This window comes from Ochotona curzoniae, unplaced genomic scaffold (assembly GCF_017591425.1).
Source record: "Ochotona curzoniae isolate NIBS_2020 unplaced genomic scaffold, NIBS_Ocur_1.0 patch58, whole genome shotgun sequence".
Lineage (NCBI taxonomy): Eukaryota > Metazoa > Chordata > Mammalia > Lagomorpha > Ochotonidae > Ochotona > Ochotona curzoniae.
Genome location: NW_024467037.1, coordinates 864263 through 889768, shown reverse-complemented (window position 1 = coordinate 889768; position 25506 = coordinate 864263). Strand labels below are relative to the sequence as shown.

At 39.7% G+C, this 25506-nt stretch overlaps 1 protein-coding gene across 2 annotated transcripts in view; it reads right to left on the bottom strand.

The window, feature by feature from the left end:
* The window catches only part of LOC121168103 (alsin-like), a 72292-nt gene that overhangs the window by 23485 nt on the left and 23301 nt on the right, over nucleotides 1-25506 (bottom strand). For both annotated transcript variants that reach the window (XM_040997882.1, XM_040997881.1), the window contains 9 exons: nucleotides 21883-22240; nucleotides 19628-19796; nucleotides 18335-18431; nucleotides 15240-15317; nucleotides 12914-13096; nucleotides 11312-11483; nucleotides 9808-9988; nucleotides 6737-6802; nucleotides 4060-4222 (listed from right to left, as the gene is read on the bottom strand). In XM_040997882.1, coding sequence (XP_040853816.1) covers nucleotides 4060-4222; nucleotides 6737-6802; nucleotides 9808-9988; nucleotides 11312-11483; nucleotides 12914-13096; nucleotides 15240-15317; nucleotides 18335-18431; nucleotides 19628-19796; nucleotides 21883-22240 — 1467 coding nt within the window. The remainder of the gene's footprint in view (nucleotides 1-4059; nucleotides 4223-6736; nucleotides 6803-9807; nucleotides 9989-11311; nucleotides 11484-12913; nucleotides 13097-15239; nucleotides 15318-18334; nucleotides 18432-19627; nucleotides 19797-21882; nucleotides 22241-25506) is intronic.

Genomic DNA, 25506 nt, shown 5'->3' with positions numbered 1-25506 from the left:
AAATCTGCATTTCATGAGTTATGAAATGCCACTTAATTAGAATAACTGTCTACAAAAAGTTTCATGGAAATGTGTTATGAAAAAAATCCATCAATTTCAAATTTATGCACTAAAATAGACTTATTTTTTTTAGTATATGTGCTGCTGAAGCGAGCACTAAAATAAACTTATTTTTAAATGCACTATTTTTCCACAAACTTTTCAAAATACTCCCTCGTTAAACAGAAGTTTTCCAAAAGGTAGCTACAGTGAGAAATCTGAAACCACAGCCTTACACTTGTTGTTTTCTGTTCTTACTAAAACCCACTGGTTTCCTCTGCACATTGAACAGATCTTTTACCATACATGATTTTGTAACAATGTAGACTCCATATTTGGAAGACATTGGCTGACTGAACTAAGCAGATGTTCTAAATGTTGGTGCTTATGTCTACAGCCATACCATCTTGAACGCGCTTGACTCAACTAAATGTTGGTGCCTTTTTTTTTTTACACATCAAAACATCACATCACGCCATCTGAAGTGCCTAGGACAGATACCACAGCCAGCTCTGACTCCAGCATCTGCCTAATGCAAATCCTGGGAGGCAGCGATAACGGTTCAAGTAAAGGGTTCCTGTCACTCATGTGGGAGACCTGGAATTGAGTTCCCAGCTCCCAGTTTTGGCCAGAGCCATCATAGGTATTCAGGCATTAAACCAGGAGGCTAAGGCTCTCTCCCTTTATCTGTGCATCTGCCTCTCAAAAAATTATACATTAAAAAAAAAAATCGGGCCCGGTGGCATGGTCTAGCGGCAAAAGTCCTCACTTTGAACGCCCGGGGATCCCATATGGGTGCTGGTTCTAATCCCGGCAGCTCCACTTCCCATCCAGCTCCCTACTTGTGGCCTGGGAAAGCAGTCGAGGACAGCCCAAAGGTTTGGGACCCTGCACCTGTGTGGGAGACCCAGAAGAGGTTCCTGGATCCTGGCTTCGGATTGGCATTGCATCGGCCGTTGCGTTCACTTGGGGAGTGAACCATCGGATGGAAGATCTTCCTCTCTGTCTCTCCTCCTCTTTGTATATCTGACTTTCCAAAAAACAAATAAATCTTTAAAAAAAAAAAAAATCACATGTCATTAGTACTACCTATTTTATCAAAAGCAATCCTAAGAATTGTCAGATTCACAGCGAGGCAGGTTTTAACACTCATTTTTGCTCAAGGTATAGATTTTGTCATTGTAACAAATAGTGTCCATCAGTTATTCCCTGCTAGGATTTGGGTAACACTGTGGGTGTCCAACGTCCCACAAAGGCCCATGCACTAAAATGTGGTCCTCAGCGCCTCATGTTAACAGTACAAAAGAGTGGAAAGGATATAATCACGGTATCTGAAAGTGGGGCCCTGGAGAAGTGACTGGATTAAATGAGGCCATTTTGGTGGAGCCCCCATCTGGTGACGTAACAAGAGAACACAGACATGGACTGACACTTGCTTTTGCTACAGGATGCCCTGGGCTGCCTTGGACCTCTGCCAGCAAGAACACTGCTACCAGATGAGGAACTTAGGAGGCCTGTCCAAATTTGGGCTGTGAGCCTTCAAAACCATCAACTGAAATAATCCCCCTTTGCTTTATGAGTGTATTTCACACATTTCCTAATAGCAACAACAACAAAAAAACCTGACTGATACAATCTACTTCAGATGACATGTTTATTTACTCCTTGTTGAAAAAATATCTGCCAATGCCCAAATGTAAACAACCACAGTGTATCTGTCTGTTTTCTCTCTTAAGCCTACAAAGAAGAAACAGTTCTTGGCTAAGACAACCGCAGTCCTCCTTTCTCATGCGAAATCCTCACACTTTAGAACTGCTTTGTGCATGCTTCCCATCACCACACAGAATGTTACAGAGGTCTACTCAGTGGCGGAGCTACTAATAATTAAAATCAGTATCTTTTACTGCTTCATCATGAACATTTTTGAGAGACACATTTTTTGTCTTTAACACGAGCTTGTGTTGGTGAAGAGCACAAAGGCAAGCATTTGAGTCTGGTGCCAGAGCTAAGATCCCTGTGAGGGAGCCAGCAGTGTTACCACCCTTACTTCTGCCCCACCTGTGCAGATGACAACAAGCAGGAAAAGGCAATGTCTTAGCACCACAGGAGAATAATTTCGGTGCTCTGAACTCTGAAAGGATCTTTGGCACCCTGAGGAATGTGCAAATCCAACTTGAGAATGAGCTACCAGCACAGGGCTGATGAGCACAGGAGATAAGACGAAAGGACAAGCCCTCCCATTCACGACTAAACACGTTCTACAATGCTTAGAGTTGTTCACATCTTTTCCATTTATTTAAGATATCCTGAATAGTTACAAGATCAAAAGCATCACATTTTATGTCTTCTGGGAGCTTACAGAACCAGGCAGAGAAGAGAGAAAAACACACAACATATCAGAATAACACAGTGGTTTCATTACTAGGTTACATAGTGGAAGCAACAATATTGTCAAGCAGTTAAGGAAATGGATTCTGGAGCCAGAGAACCTGAATATGAATCCCAGTTTGGCAGTTCTTAAGTATACTTCAGTTCTGCATGTAAAAGGGGATAATAATACCACCCATTTCTCAGGGTTGAGTTGGGGATTCAATGAATATATAGAACATGCTTAGAACAGAAACAAGCATATGAAATATATTCAATAAACATTTTTTCATATGCAGTTCAAATTTATATACATATGTACATATGGTATATACATATGTACACAAATGCATACATTTTAGCTGTACCTTGGATGTACTACATTACACATTACAGTAAAGAAACATAAACAATGTGTGTTCATACACAGGATTTCAATACTATGATAAGGATCAGAACTATTAACAGAGATGAGTAGTGGAGATAGAATTTGTCAGCCAGGCACAGGAGAAGAGTAAATCATGCTTGAAAGATGGCAGGAAGAAGCAGAAGCAGTGCAATCAGAGAGAGCTCCACTTTCACGGGAAGATGCCTTTTGCCTCAGGCCTTGAAGTTTCCATTGTGAGAGCTATATCCAGGGAATATGAACTACTAAGGCCTTATAGGCAGGGCAAAAGAAAAGGCTAGAAACAAGAGAAGGTATCATACTATATACAACCTTGAAGTCAGACTAAAGAGTTGCAATTAACCCATAGAGCTAGGCCCTTCAGACTGGGAACAGGAACTATCAGACTCCTTGAACAATCCCAAGCTAATCCAGTAGAGATTTTTAAGGTGTGAATCTGGGTACAGCTAACGCTGGATCAATCAGGGTGAAGTCTGAAAGCAGACTAGATGAAAGACCTACAAAGATCACAGCAGAATCAAACAGAGAAAGCCTGTCAATTCCAGGTTACTCTAGGGACAGAGATCTGTGTATATTAGGATAGGTTCCAAGATTAAGAAGATCCAAAACCTAAGAGACCTTGGAGTTATCATGGTTTCTCTAGAATCCTTCTCAGGACAAACAGATACCACTTACCTCACTACAACTTCTGAAGTGATTGTCTCATGACCAGCCTTATTATACACTCATATCTTAGAGTGGCACTAATTATGCTAGACTCCATTAACTCTTCTTACACAGAAAATGAACTAGGTAATGTTGGAGAAAGTTCTGTTACCACTAATTTCTCATAGCATCTCTAAGGTGACCCCAAAACTGTAGCCCAAGCATAGCATGCACCCAGACAGGAAGTCACTCTTCCACCTCACAGAGCTGTGCCATCACACTGAGCAGATCTCATACTCTGTACCCAATACAGTCTGACAGCCATTGGGACTAGTACTAAAAACAAGGTTTTAACCTTTGACACAGTTCAGTCAAATAATACTTAATCTTGATAAAATCCCCAAAGGAAACTGAACCCACAGTACAAAAACAAACAAACTAGATTCTCCTATAATCATACTTTGCTGTCATTTCCCTGATTAAAAAAACACTGAATTAGTTAAACATTAAATATTAACTAGAGTTCCAGGCACTAGAGGGGTATAAACCAAATGGTCCTCGACCTTTCAAGTATCCAAAGGGGGTAGAAATGGGCAACTTACCACTTCAAAACAAGTGGCAAGCTTTAGTAAAACTTTTGCATAATTATGAAGTCGTCTGATTGGCACAAAAAACAGAGTATTCAATATTTCCATCAACTGAATGTTTTCATCATTTACTTCAGATAAATCTTGTAATAGCTCTTGGTTTTTATTTAGGAAATCACTGGAAGTAAAGAAAAACAGATTTGGTTAATCATTTTGGTAGTGGTAATATGCAAGGTAATCTAATAGAAAATTTCACTAAGTAGGACATGTTTCAGAATATGTATATTTAGGTGCTAGGAACATAATGACATATAGTGAAACAAGAAAGATTTAATTTTACAAATTTTCCTATCCATAAAACAGGGAGGAAGTATAAACAGCAAATGGTAGCAACAGGAACTCTAATTAAAATGGCTATGTACATGCTTGTATCCTTTGTTCTAGTAAATGAATCATGCATCCCACAATGTCAAAGAACAATCAGAGCTCAACTGACATTATTTCATGTTAATTTCAGAGCCAAAAGTCATGGCAGTAAATGGATAAGATTAATGCCATAACCCACTGTGCCAAACAGAAATACAGCAGGAAAAGCCAAGTTCTTGTTCCAACAGCATTGGCATGGATATTAGAACACTTCTAATTTCTTCCGTTTTCTGCCAATTGTTTATCACATAACATAAATTCCAATAAAAATAAATGTTTAAAAATGTACAAAAAAATTACTATAGAAGAAAAATTTGAAGCTATAAGAACCAGTAATACTATTCACAGGAAAAAGGAAATAAAATTATAGGTAAAGATTTCAATTTAGTTTGTAAACTTATGTTGTTACATAAATTCATTATTAAAATTTGTCATCGATTGAGTCTATGCTCACCAGGCCAAAACACTTAAATTGCTTATACAACAGTTAAGAGCTGTTGGGACAGAATCCTTTTTTGTCACTTCATGAGCAACAATTAAACCACCCAGCTCTGTTGGTATTCCTACTTCCTCTCCGTGCTCTGCAGCAGGGGTCAGCTGAGGACACTCCCACAGTCCTCCGGGAGCATTCTGCTTTGACCTGCTGCGGAGACAGGGGTAGGACGGGATGAAGTCACACTCCCTCCCACCAGACTTTGAAGGCCAGTGCAGAAATGGTTCCATTCGCACGAATTCCATTACTTTCCAGGACTTGCTCATGCTCTGGCCTCTTGTTACAGACTTACATCCTTTAGAAGAACCCAGGTGGACTCCCAGGGAATCTCACCAGGGGACAAGCTTGTCTGCCTTTTGAGTTTTTCACGGTCTTTCCTTACATGGCTACTTCATATTGTTCCTCAAGTTTTTAAAATAAGAATTAGTGCATTATAGGCAGGAAAAAAAAAAAAAGAACCTAAGTATGCTACAACAGATTCATGGATGAATCAAATGTGAAATATTATTTAGTTGCAAAACGGAGTGCAATTCGATATACGTTGCAAAATTCATGGATCTTGAAAACATTATGCTTCAGGACCGTTAGCCAGACAGAAGGATAAATGCAATTTCACTCGCATAAAGTATCTAGAACAAGCGAAATCCCAGAAACACAAGGTAGACTAGCAGTTGCCAGAGGCTGCAGGAGAGTGGACAGGTTACTGTTTAATGGGTACATAATTTTGGGGTACAAAGTTCTGGGGAGGAACAGTGGTGAATACATAACATTGTGAACATATTTGACACCACTGAACTGTACGCTTATGAATGGGTAAATACTATGTCATGTATATTTTACCAGAGTTGAGAAGAGAAAACAGCCTGTACAACGATCCAAGTGCTAAGCTAACCGAGGGATGGGAACCTGACCGTCACCTAAGACCCAATGAGTGCACAGAACTCACCCCTGGGCTCTGGAGGTCTGAAACTCAGGAACACTGACTGTGGACAGACACAGAGAAAGGATGGCATTTCTGTCTCCAATTAGGGAAGAGACAGGGATTCATTAACCCCCACTTAGAAAATGCTGCCCAAATTCTCTGTCCTAGCATCTGCTGCCCAGCCCAGAGTGCACCTTGGTCGTCTGCTGCATGCCTAGGCTGTGAGCATGGGACTGTGGGCAAGAAGCTTTCACTTATCTCAGCTCCTTTAGCAGATTTAGCAGAGACCAAGATCACCCTGAGCTCTGCAACACTGGAGGCAGGTAAGCAACACAGCAGCAGAAGGCCAGGGCCAATGACTGCCAGAGTCATAAAGAAGCCCGGAAACTCCCCACTTAGACTGCCTTGTGTCTCCACCTAGTTTTGCATCCTCCTGTAATTAAACTTGGCTTCCTCCAAGCTTTGCAAATGTCACTGAATAACACATATAATGCTTGTCTACCTCCTCCTTATCCTATTTTCTGTAAGTCACCACATCCATTAGTTATTTTCCATCAAAGGGGAGAGAATGGTGCTGATTTTCACATGAAGAGTTGGGTTTATTGACTTGGGGAGGGTTACCCAGTCTCTGGGATAACAAGAGGTGGTACTAAGGAGGGATCCAGATCTTATGCCTTTTAGTTTAATGCGTTTAGGTATTATGCTACTTCTGTGGATAATCAGTTATCTTTTAGAAGGGCTTTGGCAAAATGACCAAGCCAAGGCTTTCCCTGAGAACCCCCAAACACAAAACCCCATAACATATGATCCTTGGATGCTGAATAGTAATGGGAAAGTATGTGCTTGCTTACATGGCAGGTTTGGCAAGAAGCGAGAATCCTCCCATAACCAGGAAATTTGTAATAGATGTGCAATACCTACAGCAAAAAAGAAAACACAGGAACATTAGTGTTAAAATATAAAGTGCTTTTTCAGACTTTTCAGACAAGTACCTGGAGCAAATATTTTTTTGTATCTCCCCAATGAGTTCTTGGCTTCTGTGATGTCAACATTTGTGAGCTACACAAGGATAAAGAGAAAGCAGGTTAAGGTGATAATCGCAGCAACCAGAGAGGTGCTGGTTTAGTAATGAGGTTAGTGCAAAGGGAAATTTTAAAAACACAGCCACGCAAGCAATGGCTATAGTTTAAGAAAATGTTATCAGATCTGTCAGATATTTAATGGAAATTTTCCCCTAATCTTTACTTCAGGTTTCCCAATAACATCTTCAGAAATGAACAGTAAGGGCAAGCAAGCTCTGGGTCATGGAGGGCTAAGCCACCTCCTGAGAGGCCTTCATCTTCTCCCAAAATGCCTCGAATTGAAACTTGTCTCTGCTTCTCATCCAGCTCAGCTGAGGATGAGAAGTATCTGGGTCGGTGCCATTCACAGGGAAAATATGAATGGAATTCCAGGCTCCCACCTCCAGCGTGGTCCAGTCATGGCTGCAGCAGACATTTGGTGAGTAAGCTAGCAGCTGGGTGTGTCTGTCTCTGTCCCTTTCTGACATGCTGCCTTCCAATAAATTAAAAATATAAACTTTTGGAAAAATTAACAGTACAGAAAGTAAGAAAATTGTTTAAAAGAGCTTAAGGGCGAGAGTGTTAGAAAATGTTGATTAGGGCCCAGCACAGTGGGCTAACAGCTAACGTCTTCACCTTGAATGCACCAGAATCCCATTTGGGCGCTGGTTCTAATCCCAGCAGCCCCACTTCCCATCCAGCTCTCTGTCTGTGGCCTGGAAAAGCAGTCAAGGATGGCCCAAAGCTTTGGGACCCTGCACCTGTGTAGGAGACCCAGAAGAAGCTCCTGGCTCCTGGCTTTGGATTGGTTCAACTCCAGTCGTTGCAGCCACTTGGGGAGTGAACCATCAGACAGAAGATCTTCCTCTGTCTCTCCTTCTCTCTGTATGTCTGCCTTTCCAATAAAAATAAATAAATCTTTTCAAAAATGTTGATTAAAGGGCCTATGGTGCAGGGTTGAGTCCTGGTTGTTTCACTTCTGAGCCAACTCCCTACTGATGTGCTAGGAAAGCAGTAGAGGACATGGCCCCAAATGTGTGGGTTTAAGTACCTGTTGAAGACTTGGATAAAGCTCCTGGATCCTAACTTCAGCCTGGTGCAGCCCTGGCCAGTCCACTTTGGGAAGTAAACCAGCAGACAGAAGACCTCTTTCTCTGTCTGCCTCTCCCTGCCTATAACTCTTTCAAATAAATACTTCTTTTTAAAAGTGTTACAAGTACTACTACCAGTAGAGAAACTTCTTTTCCTAGGCTGGCAAATTGCATCAACTGACTTTGAGAGAAGAAAAACTCCTACTACAAACAGTCCAACTGCCCTATGCTCAAACACGATGCTAGACACGAAAGCTCATGTCACATGATTCCATTGGTATGAAATATTCAGACTAGGTCAATCCATGGAGACCATGCAGGCATCAGAGTGACATCTAGGGATGGCATGGGATGGAACTGCTTAACCAGTGAAGGCTTTTGTTCAGAGATGACAAACACTGCGGAGGACTAGACTGAGACTCTAATTGCACCAAATGGTGAAGGCACTAAATACCACAAGTCTAAAATGGCTATATTTCATGCTATATGAATTTTACCTCAATAACAAGTGCACCAGCAAACAAAAAGGCTACAGTGATCAATTTTATGTGATGCATATTTCACAATTTAAAACTTTTAGAATTTACATATAAACCTAACTATCTACTTGCCTCATCTATTGGAAGCAAGCAGATTATTATATAATAATAAGATATTATGTTAAAAAAAATAACTCATCTATCAAAGCTGAAGCACTTTCACACAGAGGGCCTAAAGTATCAGAGAAGAAAAAGTAAAAAAGAGGTAAATACAAACTTGAAAAGAAAATTACACTAATGACAGCTGAAACTTTCATACAAACAGCAAAGCCTAGATTTTAAAAAGAGAATCAGTGTCAAGTTATATTACTTCATTTTCCACATCGGAAGGTTGGTAAGTTAAAAAACTCAAACTAGACTATATTCTTTCAGAAAAGTTTCAAATATATTCAAATTTGCTTAGAATTAGAATCTCATGCATCAGTCTGTACATGACATCTGAAAACAAACACACTAAAATGATCAACTGTGGTTCCTTCTAGCAGGAGGATTATGGGCAACTTAGAACATCCTTTCCATGATCATTATTTGTACAGTGTTCACCTTAATGCCGTAAGTGAAAACAGAACTTGAGCTCCCTGAGGACAGGTGGTTTTCAAGGGCTAGTGGGGACCTGGAGATCCGTGCAGTGACCGGCACTCCATGGGCACTCAGTATTATTTTTGGATGGATAAAGTATGAATAAACTAAAATTATGCACATTTGAGATCACTGATACAACACACATGAAAGTAGCACTTAAGTTATGCCTAACATAATGCTAAATGCAAATTAAACTTCATATGGGATATTTTATTTAAAGAGCAGTAAAAAAACTCTAGATAATCATTCTGGGTTTTATCAAGAAAATATCTCAATGTTAATAGTGTTTTGGTCTTTCAAATCTTCACTGACAGGAGAGTTAAAAGCAAACATCAGAATCAATCAATCTCATGTTTTTAACCAGCAATTGGTCTTGAAACTTTATCAAGTTTTAGTACAATTTACATAATTGAGAAAATAACCAGGTTTATTATACTTTATATAACATAAGTCACTATCAATAATTCTGCTAGGATATAGCAGGGATTATTATTTTTCAACTTTCTTCTCCTTTAAAGAAAACTAAACTTTAGCCATGCTAGAGTTGGTTTAAGGTCCAAACACAGCTGCTGTCTCTTCTGATTAAACAACTCTTCTCCCTGGCACAGCAGCCCTACAGGGACTGAACATGACACGGCACAATACTTACTCTGTATAACTGTCCAGGAAGAGACTGGCATGCTTCAGAATGACCAGGTTCCTGGCTTCCTTCATCCCCTGCAGGAAGCTTCTCAGGGAGACTCCATGCTGACCAATTAAGTAACACAGCTTACTGAATCGGCTTGCCACCTCCTGCAACAACTGAACTGTGTTGGCACTGCCCAAATTTTCTGTAACAAAATAATGACAACAGTCAAAGTTTGAACATTATGATTGTATGAACAACATTTTAAGTTCTCCTTTTCTGAAAACACTCAACAGGTTGAGACATATTTTATCAAAGGAGCGCAAATAATCTCATTGTTCAATAAAGTGACTTGAAAGACCATCGGTGGCTGGGTCTGAAGTGAGGATGGGGGAACCTGGTGGTGGCATTTTGGTGCAGTGTGTTAATCTGCCACCACTTGTGAAACCAGCCCCAGCTGCTTTGCCTCTGCTCCAGGTTTTGGCTTAAGGTGCGGGAGGGCAACAGAGATGGCCCCAGTACTGAAGATAGTACCTAAGTATGCGGGGTATCAGGTGGAGTTCCTGTCCTAGAAGCTTTTGGGGAGTGAAACAGTATATGGAAAATCAATTCTTTCTCTCTTTTTCTCTCTCTCCACCCCTTACTCTCTCCCTCTCTTCCTGTCTATATTGTTCTGCCTTTCAAATAAATAAATAAATAAATGTAAAAAAAAAAATCACAAGTTTTAGTAATTTCAGGACAAGATCCTTACAGATCCTTACAGAATAGGTCTGAAATTCAGATCCTAGGATAGGTATTTGAAAAAAGGCTCTCCAGATGACAAAGATCAACCAAATTGGAGAACCACCTTGGTAATTCAACCTTCTTTTCAAACATATGTAATACGACAACAAATGAATGGAAGTGAATTTTCTAATTTCACACACTAGTTACCAAAGCTCATGAATTAAACTCACTTCTGTATCTATCTCTTAGTTTATTTTCAACTTTTCATACCAACTTCTGTCTTGCTAGTTCTTCCCACCCACTCCAGTCAGCTCAGCCTTTTCATGCAGAAGTGTGACTCAAGTCAGAATGCTGGGGCCCTTGGAATGCTACAGAGGGCTTTGGGAGACAACTCAATAAAGCTAAGCAAAAATATTCAATTCCATCCACTTGAACTGATGAGAATCTAGCCTCACTGGGAAGTCCAGCCTCCAGACTCAATGTCCCCAGTGTGGTGTCTGCCTCTCTGTCACACCTTGGAAGCCCCACTGTCTACTTCTGCAAATAGAAGGAGCTGTGGAAAGGCAGGAGAGGGGAAGAGACAGCTGGACTGCTGATGTAAACAAAATATAACCTGTTCACTGCACAAAAAAACATAAGACTGGAAAGAAAGGAATAAACCTCAATTCAAAGGCTTTCTTTCTTTTTAGTATATTTGCTGCCGAAGTGAGTATGGTTTTCTTTCTTTATGATATATAAAGAATAGAAAAAAATAAGAGCCCTAATGATTTGGGCATAAGGGGTGGGGGACACTTCCACTTACCCAAGCTGAGAAGAGGCCTGAGAATCTGAGATTTGATGTCACTTAGTCTTGAATAGAACCGTCTTTCTGTAGCAGCCAACTCATGAAGACTGGCTATATACCCCATGATGTTTTTGTCCACCAAGGCTATATAACTCTCTTTTCCTGCTATGACTCTGCTTACATATCCAAGCTGAAACAGAAAAACATACAAAGATTACAGGTAAAACATAATTAGATCATGATAATTTGGTGCACTGAGCCAGCTTGTGTGCGCTGGTAAAAGCCAACTGTCAAACACTCAGGAACTTTCCAAGAGCATTTTAAAAACATTGGCAGCATAATATTGACCAGAGTGAAACTCTGGAGAAAAACTACAGATCAGGCTGCTTACTTGTTTTGTTTTAGAGCTGATAACCAATTTCACAGTAAAAGATACATGGGGAACTACAAACACCCTAGAAATTGAAACATACATAGGACAGGGACACATGTTTCAGGGCCCACTTGTGAACGATGGAGGAGCAGTAAGAGCAGAGTTCTAAACAAGAAAATGTCAAGCGGCTAAAAGTTTAGCGTTTCTAAAAAGTTCCACACAAAGGGATATTCTTTAAAATGGTCTTTGTCATTTACCAAAAATACCATTCAACGAATCATCCAATGTCTTCACATGTTTAAATTATTAAACTAAGCAGGCGACCTGTACACCTGTACACCAGAGCTTTGGTCTTTTCACCAGTCTGGTTCATCCTTTATTTTAATTGCACTCTTTCATGGGGAATGTGCAGCCACAGTCAACAACTATAAACTCAATTAGCACACTTGAAAGAAGAGGCTAAGCAAAGGCCAAGAGCCCAATCTTGGCCTGTGTTGCCTTTAGCAGCTAAGATCTTGCTCCTATACATTCCTAGGATACTAACGCAGCCAGAAAAACAGACTTAAAAGCATTCCATAGGCAATATGATTCAAAAGAAATAAGAAACTCAGAACATAATAGCTTTGCTATTTGCAAGATATGAGTTACTAAGGTTGGGTGTAGCCACAAGTTCGAGTTTTAAAAAAAGACAAAACAGAACAGAGAAAAATTTAGATCTTCAAGTAAGCAACAGGAGCTTCGGTGAAAAGCTGAGAAGAAATGATAGAGCACTGCCAAAGGCTGCCGGGTCCTTCATGTCTGCCCTGACCCTGCTCAGGACCCCGCAACTAACCTCCCACTAACAGAATACACCTACCCCATTTCTATTCGAGTTCACCTCTAAAGATTCCACATATGCAGTCAAGAAACATCACTGTGACATGCACTTTTCCCAGAGAATTTTTTTTTTTAAGACACGTACAACAAAGATAGAACAATGACCGGAAGAGCCTAAAATCCCTACCCTGGTGAATCTTACAGTAGAGAGGACAGACAACAGACAGAACAAGGAAGTGGCACAGTGTATTAGTGACAGGGACCGTGGAGAGAAGGCATGAGGAAAAAGATGTAAGGAGTGACTGGATGAAAGGGGACTGCAATCTTAAATAAGGTAGTCAGAGTACTTGGTGGTCAGGCATACAAGCACCAATATGACAGATTTCTCATGTGTTATAGCATGTGCACCTAAGGATCCAATTCCTGTTCACCTTACTACAGGAGAGAAGTACTGGAGTCTTAGTACCACTGGTATTCTCTGGAAGGTTGTCACCTTCTGTAGGGTCCTGTCGGCCACTGTAATATAGCCCAGGCTGGAAGTCTTCTGTATCCACCAAAAACAGGGAATAATCTTGGCCTGCAGCTACACTCCAGACTCCATGTTCACTGCTCACCTGCAATAACAGAAAGATATTGTTTGTCTAAGGCGATGCACAACTTCAGCTCTCCAGAAACTAAAATATTAGGTTACTTAAGGCATGGTACAAATCTAGGCCTGTCTCAGAGAGCAAAACTCAGCCAGCAAAATGTATATCAGATGTAGAAATCCCATGTTCAGCTTTTAAATTCAGAATTGGATTGTTTCTATTAAAAAACAAACCAAAAAAACAGCACTGGGGCTGGGATGTGGTACAGAGATTCTCATAGCCTGGTTCAAGTCCCAGCTACTCTGCTTTTGATCCAGCTGCCTGCTAACGCACACACTGGGAGACAGCAGATGGTGGCACAAGGACTTGGGCCTAGCCACCCACGTGAGAAACCCAGATCAACTTTTGGGCTCCTGGTCTCAGCCTGGCTCAACCCTGGTTATTATGTGTCCATGTGCATGTACTGGCTACTTCACAGCTATCCTGTTCTACCATGACCCTGTTCTCAAATTCAAACTAGCCTGTTTTGAATTTTGATTCATTTTGCCAAGAATGAATGCTAGCATTTTGACAGGAGGAAGCAGTCATCTTCTTACTCTAATTAAAATTAATTCAAATCTCATTCTGCCTAAGCTTTTCATTCTTACAAATTAGAATGACTTCAAAATCTTTTTTCACAATTCACCAAGTAAACCACAATCATGATTCCATAGTACTTATATGTACAGTTATGAAACTAAGACATTGTAAAACTACATAGAATTTTGCCTCCCAGCACCTTGTCACATTAGAAAATTTTCCTTAGCATAAATAAGTACATTTTCTACTTCCTAGGTAAAAATACAAACAACCAAAAGCACAAGAAATGATGATTTGCTCTACTTTTTTGATAAAGCAGAAATTCGGTAGCCTTTTTGAGAATATTGAAGACTGAGTGAAGGCAAGTCATAATTACTCCCTAATGTTAAGACTTATTCTACGGTGGAAAATTAAGTTGACTAAAAGAAAACATGCATGTAAAAGTCCAAGACCGTAGTGGGAGCATGCTGTATATGGAGTAGACAAATCATGGGAATGACCTTCCTGTCTGAGTTTGTTACTCTCAATAGTAGAGGTCTGTGTGATGAAGAAAACCTCAGAATCTAACTACCTAAGCATGAGTTCCATATCCCACTCCATTTTGCACACTACACAAACTACCTGTCCCCACCAAAAAAGTCAAAACTGCTGGTTAAGGAACCAATACTATCCATAGGGAGTTAGTATTTCCTCAGGGTGTTATAGCAGGGGGTATAAAAGAAAGGTAGGAAAACACTGCTCTAGAATTGCACAAAAGGGACTAGGAGCTGGCACTGCCTAAATACACTGCATAAACTGAAGCCAGAGCATAAAAATAGTATAACAATGATAACCTATAGGCTTTAGCGTTACTATAGAAAAGGGAAAGGTTTACAAAAAGATGATAGTACCATACGTTAGAAATAAAACATAAAAGCAGATAACCACCAAATAATGCTATATATTAGCCAAACACATGATAAGTTATAGAACAGACATGATTTGGTAATACAGAGTTCGGAAAACATTTGTTTCGGATTTTTTGTTTTTTGGTATATATTTTTTCACTTTAGAAAGACAAAAGAACTATGAATTTTCAAGAATTGATATTAAAGAAATATAACTTTTTAAAAAAATACTTAAATAAGCAGCTTCATGTTTAAGAAAATTTAAGGGGCTAGCGTAGCGGAGTAGCATCCTAAGCCTCTGCCTGTGGTTGTGCCATTCCATATAGGTGCCGTTTCAAGAGAAGCTCCACTTCTAATCCAGCTCCCTGCTAATGTGCCTGGGAAAGCAGTGGAGGATGGCTCAAGTCCTTGGGTCCCTGCACCCACGCCAAAGACTCACAAGCACTTGACTCCCAGCTTTGGACCAGCCCAGCTCTGGCTGTTGTAATCATTCATAGGGTAAGCCAGCACATGATGACCTCTGTCTCTCCTTCCCTCTAACTCTGATTTTCAATTAAATAAATAAATATTTTAAAAATTAAGAATATCAAAATAATGTATGCTAAAAAAAAGGCAACTCTATTTTTTAAAAGAAAAAAATGGAGAAATATTAAGTACTATAGCTTAGAATTCTAGAAAAGTTGCTACCAAGTTTATTAGAGTACCTTTGCAAGACGAGGAACTGTTGTTGGAAAATCAGAATGCCCAAGTTGACCAAAGGTATTGCTACCCCATGAGTAAACCTATTAGAGAAACATATGAAAGCAGGTAAGGGTTGTGAATTTGACCTTGTAGTTAACTCTGAACTAGTTTCATAATAATGTATACACAGCATTACACATTAACAACTCACAGTAGTCTTTACATATATATTTTAAAAATAACACATATCAAGAAAACAAATTTTAAACAAGATCAAAGATAATGGGTATGTATAGTACACATGAAGATGTAATGGGTACACAGATTACACATGAAGACACAGAAAGGAAGTTAGCAACACCTGACTTTTAACAGGTGTTTACCACCCACAGGTCCGGTTCTTAACACTTGCTGCTTATCAGTCGATGTTTAATTTCCACAACATTTTAAAAAAAAATTTTTAGTTGACATTTTACTGATAAAAACTGGTCCAGAAAGGTTAATTAAGTTACCCAAAGCAACACACTGGAAAATGACAGAATCAGTATTTAAATCCAGAAACTATCGTATGCTCCTACACAGAGAGTGATAAATAAAGGCAAGGACTATAAGGAAATTAATCATGATTCTTTACTCTGAAGATAGGAACACTTTGGAATTATTTACATATAAGGTTCCTTCCTATATAAACACCTACGTTCCTACTACAGATAAAAACTAAAATATAACAATATTTAATTTAAATGGCTTTGTTTAACCTGGTTATAAAAGTGACTCATGGTCACTGTCTAACACTGTCACAGTAAAACAAAACAAGAAACAGAAAATGAAAATACTGATGACTCTACCGCTGTCTAGGGAACATATATCCTTCCAGAAAACTCAATGTCTACTAGCTATAATACATATAAAATATAAAAGGATAAAACAGGATCACACTACAAATGCCTCTTTGTGATCTGATTTTTTTCTTAATGTTATGAATTGACATTTTAGCTTTTAAAGAAATCTGCATCTAAATATACATCTACAACATGATTTTTTAATATCTACATAGAAGACTGTAGATATAGTTTAATCAAGTGGCTGCTGCATTTTAAAACTCTAATTTAATATTAACGAAAAATACAAGTGGGAATTGTAATGCGGTAGGTTGGGTCAGCTCTTGGAATACCTGTATCCCATAACTGAAAGCCTGGGACCAAGTCCTGCCTGCACTTCCAATCCAGCTATCCAGCTTCCTCTTGATACACACCCCAGGAGTACTTGGGCCCAGCACCCTCATGGAACTCCTGCCTGGATGAAATGCCAGACTTCTAACTATGGTCTGGCCCAGCCCTGGTTGTTGTGAGCATTTGGGGAATGTACCAGCAGAGGAAAGTTTGTCACTGTGCTCTTCGAATAAATTTTTAACAGTAAAGTTTTTAAAAAGATATTTTAAGTCCTTGAGTGCATACGTATATTTGTGTATCTAATGGTTCCAACTGTATTTAGTGAATATTCAGTCCTGCTTTCATAACTGATTTGAAAAGCTCACCTGTATCAGATCCTAAATTCTCACCTGTACATTTGGATTTATGTCTAGTCTATAAGCATATTTTCATTCCACTAATCTGTTAGTAATTTTCTAATATGTTTTATAAAGGTAAAGTTTATTTTTCCTTTCTATTCTTTTTGCAGAATTTCCTTGGCTCACCTCTATTTATTCTCTTACAACAATTTTGGAATTATTTTGCTGAGTTGGAAATATCGTACTGGAATTATTTTTGCAACTGTACTGAATTTACACTGGAGTGACTTGATGATAAAGAAATATTTTTGAAACATTGATACTTCTCATTTCCCCTCCCCCCCCCAAAAAAAAGCTTGCTTTTAATGTCTGCTTTGTTTCTTGACCTTTTAAAAGAGCTCTAAAGTCAGTGTCGTATGGACTCTGCATTTCCTGGTAGAATTATCCCTATCTTTGCAATAGTTTGCAACTGTCAGCAGCTTCTCCCCCACATGCATTTTCTGTCTCACTGTATGTAAATAAGAAATCCAGTCATTTTAATTGTGCAGTTGACCTAATTAATCTTCTTCATATGTCAGGAAGTCTTCTGGATGATTCAGCATGTAAACAGCAACAAATCTTCCTTCCCTTTCCTAATACTAATGTAACCTACATAAACATTAGTATTAGTTCAATTTAAAATAAAATCTAATATTTGAAGCTTTCAGGATTCTTTATATTGGCTTTCTGAAAAGATCAAGGAATTGGGCTCGGCATGATAGCCTAATGGCTAAATCCTCGCTTTGCATCTGCCAGGATCCCATATAGGTGCCTGTTTGTATCCCAGCTACTTCATTTCTCAGTCAGCTCCCTGCTTGTGGGCTGGGAAAGCAGTGGAGGATGGCCCAAAGCCTTGGGACCCTGCATCTAAATGGGAGATCCGGGGGAAGTTCTTGGCTCCTGGCTTCGTATCAGCTCAACTCCAGCCATTGCAGCCACTTGGGGAGTGAGCCACTGGACGAAAGATCTTTCTCTTTGTTTCTCCTCTATATATCTGACTTTCCAATAAAAATAAAGTAAATCTTAAAAAAAAAAATCAAGGAATTTGTGAAAAATCATTATTTGAATACACTTACAAACAATTTTAAATGCCTTCTTTGCCAAGGAGGGTATTCGCATCTATAGGGAAGGTTTTAAGGAATGCTGGAGATTACTTTCAGGTTCGACAATGTACAAGGAAAGATCTTTTGTTTTTGTTCTTTCATGTCCTGTTATAGATTTTCTTCATCAAAGAACAAACAAAAATTCAGCTCCCTGGGAAATTTAGAGTTTAGGTTTAAACGAGATCATGTTCTAGCCAGGTTCTTAGCCCAGAAGAACAGCGTGCAAATGAAAGCTCTAGTATTGTGTATGACTCCAGATAAGTCACGTTAATTCTCTGGTCTACTTTCCTCTTCTGTAAACTGGAAACAACAGCATGAAAGAGAGAGAGAGAGAGAGAGAGAGAGAGAGAGAGAGCAGAACATTCAAACAAGATATAGTATTGCTGCCTAACCACAGCAGATACTCAGTTCTGCCTAACTGGCTATCTGTGAAAGTAAGATCAGCACTCACTGGTTTGCCTCTCACCTGGGATTTCGCAGTTAGAGCGAGAGAATGGTAATCGCCAGCCTCCAGGTGGATGACTTCTTTACCATCCAGACATTTCACACACAGCGGCTGAAGCCTTGAAGAAACACACACACACACACAAGAACACATATGACGTCTAAGTCTCTGCAGCGAGACTCACACCTTTCTCAGATCACACAGCAAATGGCTTCAAGTAAATAAATATTCCCAAAGAAATGGTTAAAATAATGGGGGTGGAGGGAGCAGATGCTTAAGACAATCTATATGCCACTTGGCATGCCAGCATCCCATAACAGTTTCCAGGTTTAAGCCCTGGTTCCATTTGAGGCCAGCTTCTTTCCATGGCACACCCCAGGAAGTAGCAGGTGAGGCCTCAAGGAGTTAGGGCCCTGTCACTCAAGTGGGAACCCAGACTGAAAACTAGGCTACTGGTTCCAGCCTGGTTTAGTTCCTGCTGTTGTAGGCATCTGGAGAGTGAACCAGCAGATAAAAGATGCTCTCTCTCCCTCTCTCTCTTAAAAAATTAAATACATAGACTTTTTCTAAATCAAAAATCGATATATGTTCATTTTACATTTAAATATTATCACTTGGGAAGGTTTTTACTTTAATCATATGTTAATTGTGACTAACTGCCATAATCCAGAATTATGAAATCATGTAACTTCAAATGATTCATTATAGCAGAGTATACTTGGGACACAATGAAGTATAAAAATAGAGAGCAAAATAAGGTAATTAAAAAAAAAAAGACATCATTGTCTCCCCTGTTCCAAGAACAGACATTTCTATTAATTCACTTTGTAATCATTGTATTTACAGACCCACAAATGTCATACATATTGTGTCTCTTACATGCTAACAGTTCCTACTAAACCAAACGAGTGTTTCCCTAGTTTATGTAGATTAACAGTTTATTGCCTTTGTTATAATTATTTTGACAGTGTCAGAGAAATACCTTTCAGGGAAAAAGAACCTTTGGCTCTTTTTATCAATTAAAAATTTGCACCACTAGGGTATTCCAATGAAATGCCTTCTTATCCCTACCACTCCTTTTGGTACTCCAAAATAATCACGCATCAAAGCAGCAGCAACAGGGTGCATCAAGAATGCTGAAGCCCTTTGCTGTCAGGAGCAAATTCAAGACCCAAGGGACAGCTTCTTATCAAAGCTGAACTGCACAACCGTTTGTGGGCAGAAGACTTCCTCCAGGAGGAAACGGACATTACAGACCTTCCCAGCACAGAGGTTATCTGTCCCTGTCGAGGTCGGGTTCCTGGAGGCACTCACCTTGGCAGCACGTCGCCATGGCCCAGCTGCCCTTCCTTCCCTTTCCCCCAGGTCCACACCTCTGTCCGCAGGGAAGGTAGGAGGGCATCTGCTTCTCCGCTGTACGTGGGGGTCAGAACCACAGTTCTCGTCTTCACCCGAGCAGCCTTTCTTAAAAGCCTGGGGGAGACTGCCAACAAACCAGAGAGCAGGGTGGAGGGGTGAGGACCGGGAGAATTAACTCCGAAGCAGAAGAATTACAGAGAAATGCACTTACACGGTGTTTTCAAAACACATCCTTACAGGTTCTAGGCAGTCAACAGGATTTCAGTTGTGGAATAAGATTGGTAAATGCCTCCCCACACTTTCGCCCATCTTTCCTCCCAACCCTGCAGAGATGTGTGTGTGTGGGCGTGTGTGTGTGGCACACCAATGTGTCAGTGTATAGAAGGCGCTCACAGGTCCCGTAATGAAAAGCTCTGTTCACATGTGCTTAACTCAGCCCCATTTCCATGTTTTCAGCTACACAGACCGCTTCTGTGTACCTCTAGTGATAACCTCTAGAACCTGCATTCTCAAGAATGGGCTGAAAAAAACATTAAACTAAGGTGAATGAATATTTCCCCATTTCAGAGCAGAGTTAAAAGCTAAGCATTCCCAAGGTAAAGTCCAAATCCAATTGCATTGTAAAAAGATTCATTTTGAAGTTTCCAAATTTCAAAGATAGGGAAAGATTATGAAGGGAAGTACTAAAAGTTTTGATACTTTCCTGCATACTTTAAATTATTCTATGGAGTACTTGAACAGTCTTGTAAAAGAAGACTGCTATCTCTCAGCATTCAAAATCATAATAGATGCATACAAGAGATACTATGTATATCTCATACTAATTTATACTAATTTGGTGCCAACTTAGGTTTTGAAAAAAATCATCAAATGTCATCCCAGTCGGGCCTGGCGCGGTGGCGCAAGTGGTTAAGGTCTTCGCCTTGCACACCCAGGATCCCATAGGGGCACTGGTTCTAATCCCAGCAGCCCCGCTTCCCTTCCAGCTCCCTGCCTGTGGCCTGGGAAAGCAGTCAAGGACGGCCCAAAGCTTTGGGACCCTGCACCCGCGTGGGAGACCCAGAAGAGGCTCCTGGCTTTGGATCGGCATAGCATTGGCCGTTGCGCTCACTTGGGGAGTGAATCATCGGACGGAAGATCTTCCTCTCTGTCTCTCCTCTCTGTATATCCGCCTTTCCAATAAACAAAATAATAAAAATAAAATCTATAAAAAAAATGTCATCCATAAATTAAGTTCCCTCACATTTCCATCAAGTTCACACATTAAGCTGATGTCACTGGTCTGCAGGCCAATTTTGAGAAGACAAGGTCTATGTGATCTAGACTGCTAAGCAGACACAGAAATACAAACTAACCGTGTAATACAGTTAGCACCCTAAACAGATTCTGCCTGATGGGTATTTGGAGCAAGAGTGAAGTTACCTCTCAGAACACCTGCACACCCTAGAGGACAGCCTGGATTGAAGTCCTGGCTCAGCTTTCCATCCAGCTCCCCGTTAATGAACACCCTGGGAAGCATCAGGTGGTGACTCATGTACTTGGGCTCCTGCCTTCCACATGGAAACCCTAGGTTGTGTTCCTGGCTCTTAGCCACAGCCTGGCCCAGCCGCAGCTGTAGCTAACACTTGGGGAATGAACCAGTGGGTGTTAGATCTCTCTGTGTATGTCTCTAGCGCTTTTTGCTGCTCTGTTTTTCAAATAAAACATTTTTTGGTAATAACATCTTATTGTGGATGGTTTTTCTTACTGAGATTTTAAAAATGAGTCCCTCCTTCAGGTAAAGTATTATATAACAATTCCTCACTTACGTAACAGTCACATCAAAACCTCAGCAATCTGGCTTCCAATCAGTAAACAAGGCTGCTGTTAACACTCTAGAACACAATTCTTCATGTTTATTAGCAAAAGTAGTCATAAAAGGTATGCTCGACTATCTTAACGGGCAATTATGTACTTTTACTTTTTTTGAAAAAATTTTAACAGCTATGTAAAATATACATATTTATGCGTTACTGTGTGATATTTCTATCCATATAGGGCAGACATATCTATATTTCTGAATACTCAATACTTCATAGTTCAAAGCAGCTCTAGGTGTTTTATTGACAGCTTTATTAACTAAGAATGCTCACTTGTTTTAAATGGAGCGCATGTCAAGGACATAGTTGATTGGACAAAAGTCAGTTCACACACCTTGGTTATTTCCTTACCTTGTGACAACAAACCAGGGAGGGAGAGTCTTCGACTGCCCCCCTCAGATTCCTCCTCTCGGATATCCACAAGACTCGAACTCTTCTTCCCTTGCATGGATTCCTGTTTGACCTGCTCTTCTCTGCTATCCTTCAGGCCTTCTGGGCCTAGTGTACTGCTGCCTGCCTGCACTCCAGGCTCACAAGGGGCTGTGCTATAAAAGTTCATCACTTTCTTAAGAGACAAGGCCCCAGCTTCATAGGTCGCCGCCACTCTCACACCAACAGCAGATGCACAAGAGACCACCAGGCTGTTGAGGGCAGAGGTGCTTGTGGTTGGTGGGCTGTGAAGATTAGGAATTGCTTCTTCTACAAGAGGCTAAAATACACACACACACACACACAAGAGAGCAGGTGAAAATATCATCCCTTATCCCAGAGGCAACAATTTTAGTTAAACAACCATTCCTATTTGTATACAGGAATCCACAGGAGGAGGACATCTCTTCATCTCCAGCTTACAGGTGCCCCATCCTCAGAGCACACATAGAATCAGTACATAACATGGCAACAACTGACGAAAGCACACTTCCTTGCATTTATATATCAGAAAGTGAAACTGTTAAATGAATGACTTACACTATTGTAATGATTTGGGAAAAAAATGAGGGAGAAAGAGTTGAAAAGTGGGTGGGGGAGGGAGGATCCCCTATGCTGCTAAGTCTGCATTGTAAAAAATAACTCAAACAGACTCATTTTATATAGATTAAGAAAAAGTAGATCTTTTGGCAAAAACTTTTTGGTCCCTTTTGCCTGGGTGCTGTATTTTTCCCATGACATTTACAGATAAGTCCTAGCTGCTTTTAAGAGGCTAAGCACAGTAGAAGAGGAGGAAGGAGGAAAGGTATGGAATATACAGCTTTGTGTAACATGACAACCTCTGTTTTGATTGGACAAATTCAAGCTTATTGATGATTGTTTTTAGGAAAATTGCCTAGGCTGCTACTAAGAAACAGAAGGAATTGGTTGCATTTTAAAAAGAAAAGGCTTTTTCTAAAATGTTTTACAAAATGGAAACCTAACATAGCATGTAAGTAGAAAGACGAGGTATAACTTTGACCTATCTTACCCCAAATTGTTTTGTTGAGTTCAAATCCTTCTATGTCTCATTAATGAGTTATTTTCCATGGCCCAGGGACTAGATAAGCTGAAGGATGTGTTTGCTTTTGCTACCACTGAGGGTAGAGGTAGTAGGTTAATAATTAAACATTTGGAACCAATGTTCCAAGTGTGAGTCATGGGTGTATTAGAAAATCAAACTACAGTTTCATAATACAGTTGAAACTTCTCTATGCTGTCACATCCTTTTTTTAAAGAAAAGTCATTAAATTTACCTAGCACACACAGAGAATATTTCTGCTTACAAGGCAGATAATGAAAAATCTGCTTTTTATTCTACTCAATAATCCCAAGAGAATGCATGTACTCCTAAATGTCCCCTGAACTGAAAAGTAAATGAATAAATATTTTCTAAAAATCCTGGCTCCTTACTGTCTTAAGTAAGACAATTCCTGTTGCCTGGCACAATGGTGAATTAAACACCAAATCTGGAAGAGCTACTTCTGTGCAAGTGATTTGCAATTAAAACAAGCAACAAAATAAATAAGCATAGCACGTAAAACGGAAGACAAATTGAAAGTTGATCCTTTCTGTGGTGACAGAATTCTCACAACTCGTTCAGAAGAACTAACTGCCCTCTGTTTCCAGGGCTCGTTACAGGCAGCAGGGTATTTAGAGGGGAGTACTTTACAGGGTTACTACCATCAGGCAGTAAAAAGCCACAAAGCTCCACATCTTATAAACCTCAAACTGATTTCTAAATGGCTCCTTCTACTTAATTAAAATAAGGATACGGTAAATAAATAAATGTACCAAAACAACAACAATACACATATGATCAGCAATTTTGCTGAAAGGCAACTTGACAGGTCCTGGCCAACCAGTAATATTTTAGTTTATTTCACAAATATCATACAGACTCTTGCTTTTTATATCCTAACTCACTTAAGTTCTCATGAATATGCTATGTAATGGAAATGCTACTTACAAATAATGAATTCAATTTAATAAAAACACACATTGCCAAAACTAGTACAAATTACAAAAACTAAATATCACGTAAGTCCAAAAGAAGTAAAGGTAGTAGTTTAATTATGGAAATCAAATAAACAATATGTAATACTTTCATATTTAAAACTTAACAAATTAGAGTAATAATTTGCAAAAAGACAAACTTTTTCACAGCCATATACAGTGTAAGAATTCTCCACATACATTCTTGTTGAAGCATTATTTTCTTTGCTTTGTTTATATTTTTACATCCTTCAACGAATTACACTTAATTTTTTTAAAATTCAAATATCCATATAGCTTGCTTATTAGATTGTGAAATAAAGACCAATTCTAAAAAGACTCCCATATTCTGATCTCAACAAAGTAAATAACAAGAATAAAGAATCAAAAAGCTATGTGGTTCAAAAAAATCTAAAAAAAAAAAAGTTTTTAAATTAAAAACACACAAGAACACAAGAGAGTTCTTGTACAATTTGGTTTGTATGTTTGATTTGGTTGTACTTTATAAAGTTTTGTGTTGTGTAACAATGGTTACACTACTCATTATGATCCATTTGGTTTTGTCAATGAGATTTAGACTTCACTGTATGCTTCTGCCAAGTAGCTTATACCCATGTCACCAGTTTCCAAAATGAGAACTGCTTAAGAAAATGTTACCCCTCAGCAAACCCCTTAAGGACCACAGCTGGACCTGATGAGAAGCTTAAACAGCACATGATGGCGGAAGCTCTTTGGTCTGCCTACAATTCAAGGACCTTCATTGCTGCAGGAAAGAACTTTACCAGGCAGAACTAAGAAGAGGCACAAATACAAGCCACAAGAACATCAGTGGGAGCCTGGAGCCATAGTCTAATGGTTAATCCCTTGCCTTGCCTCTGTCAGGATCTCACATGGGTGCCAGTTCATGTCCAGCTGCTCCACTTCCCATCCAGCTCCCTGCTTGTAGCCTAGAAAAGCAATTGAGGATGGCCCAAAGCCTTGGGACCCTGGATCTATATGGGAGACCCAGAATCAACTCCTGGCTCCTGATCAGTTCAGTTCCAGCCACTTTGGCCACTTCAGAGTAAACCAGTAGGTGGAGGATCTTTCTGTCTCTCCTTCTCTCTGTAAAATCTGACTTTCCAATAAAAAAATCTTTTAAAAAGTAAAACACAAAAAGAACCACAGTGGATATGTGAGGGGTTTTGAAGCTGTGTAAAATGCACACTATGAAAATCTACACTAAGGCCAGCGCTAGGGCATAATGGGTTAAGCCACTACTTGCTGCATAGCATCCCAGAAGGGCACCAGTTAGAATTCCAGCCTCTCCATTTCAGGAACAGCTCCCTACTTATACACCTGAGGAAAATGGCCCAAGTCTTGGCTCCCTGCACTCACATGAGAGACCTGGATGAAATTCCTGGATCCTGGCTTCTCCTGGCCCTGCCTTGGTCATTTCAGCAATTTGGAGAGACAACCAGCAGATAGAATGTCTCTTCTTTTTTCTATATAACTATACCTTTTCATATATAC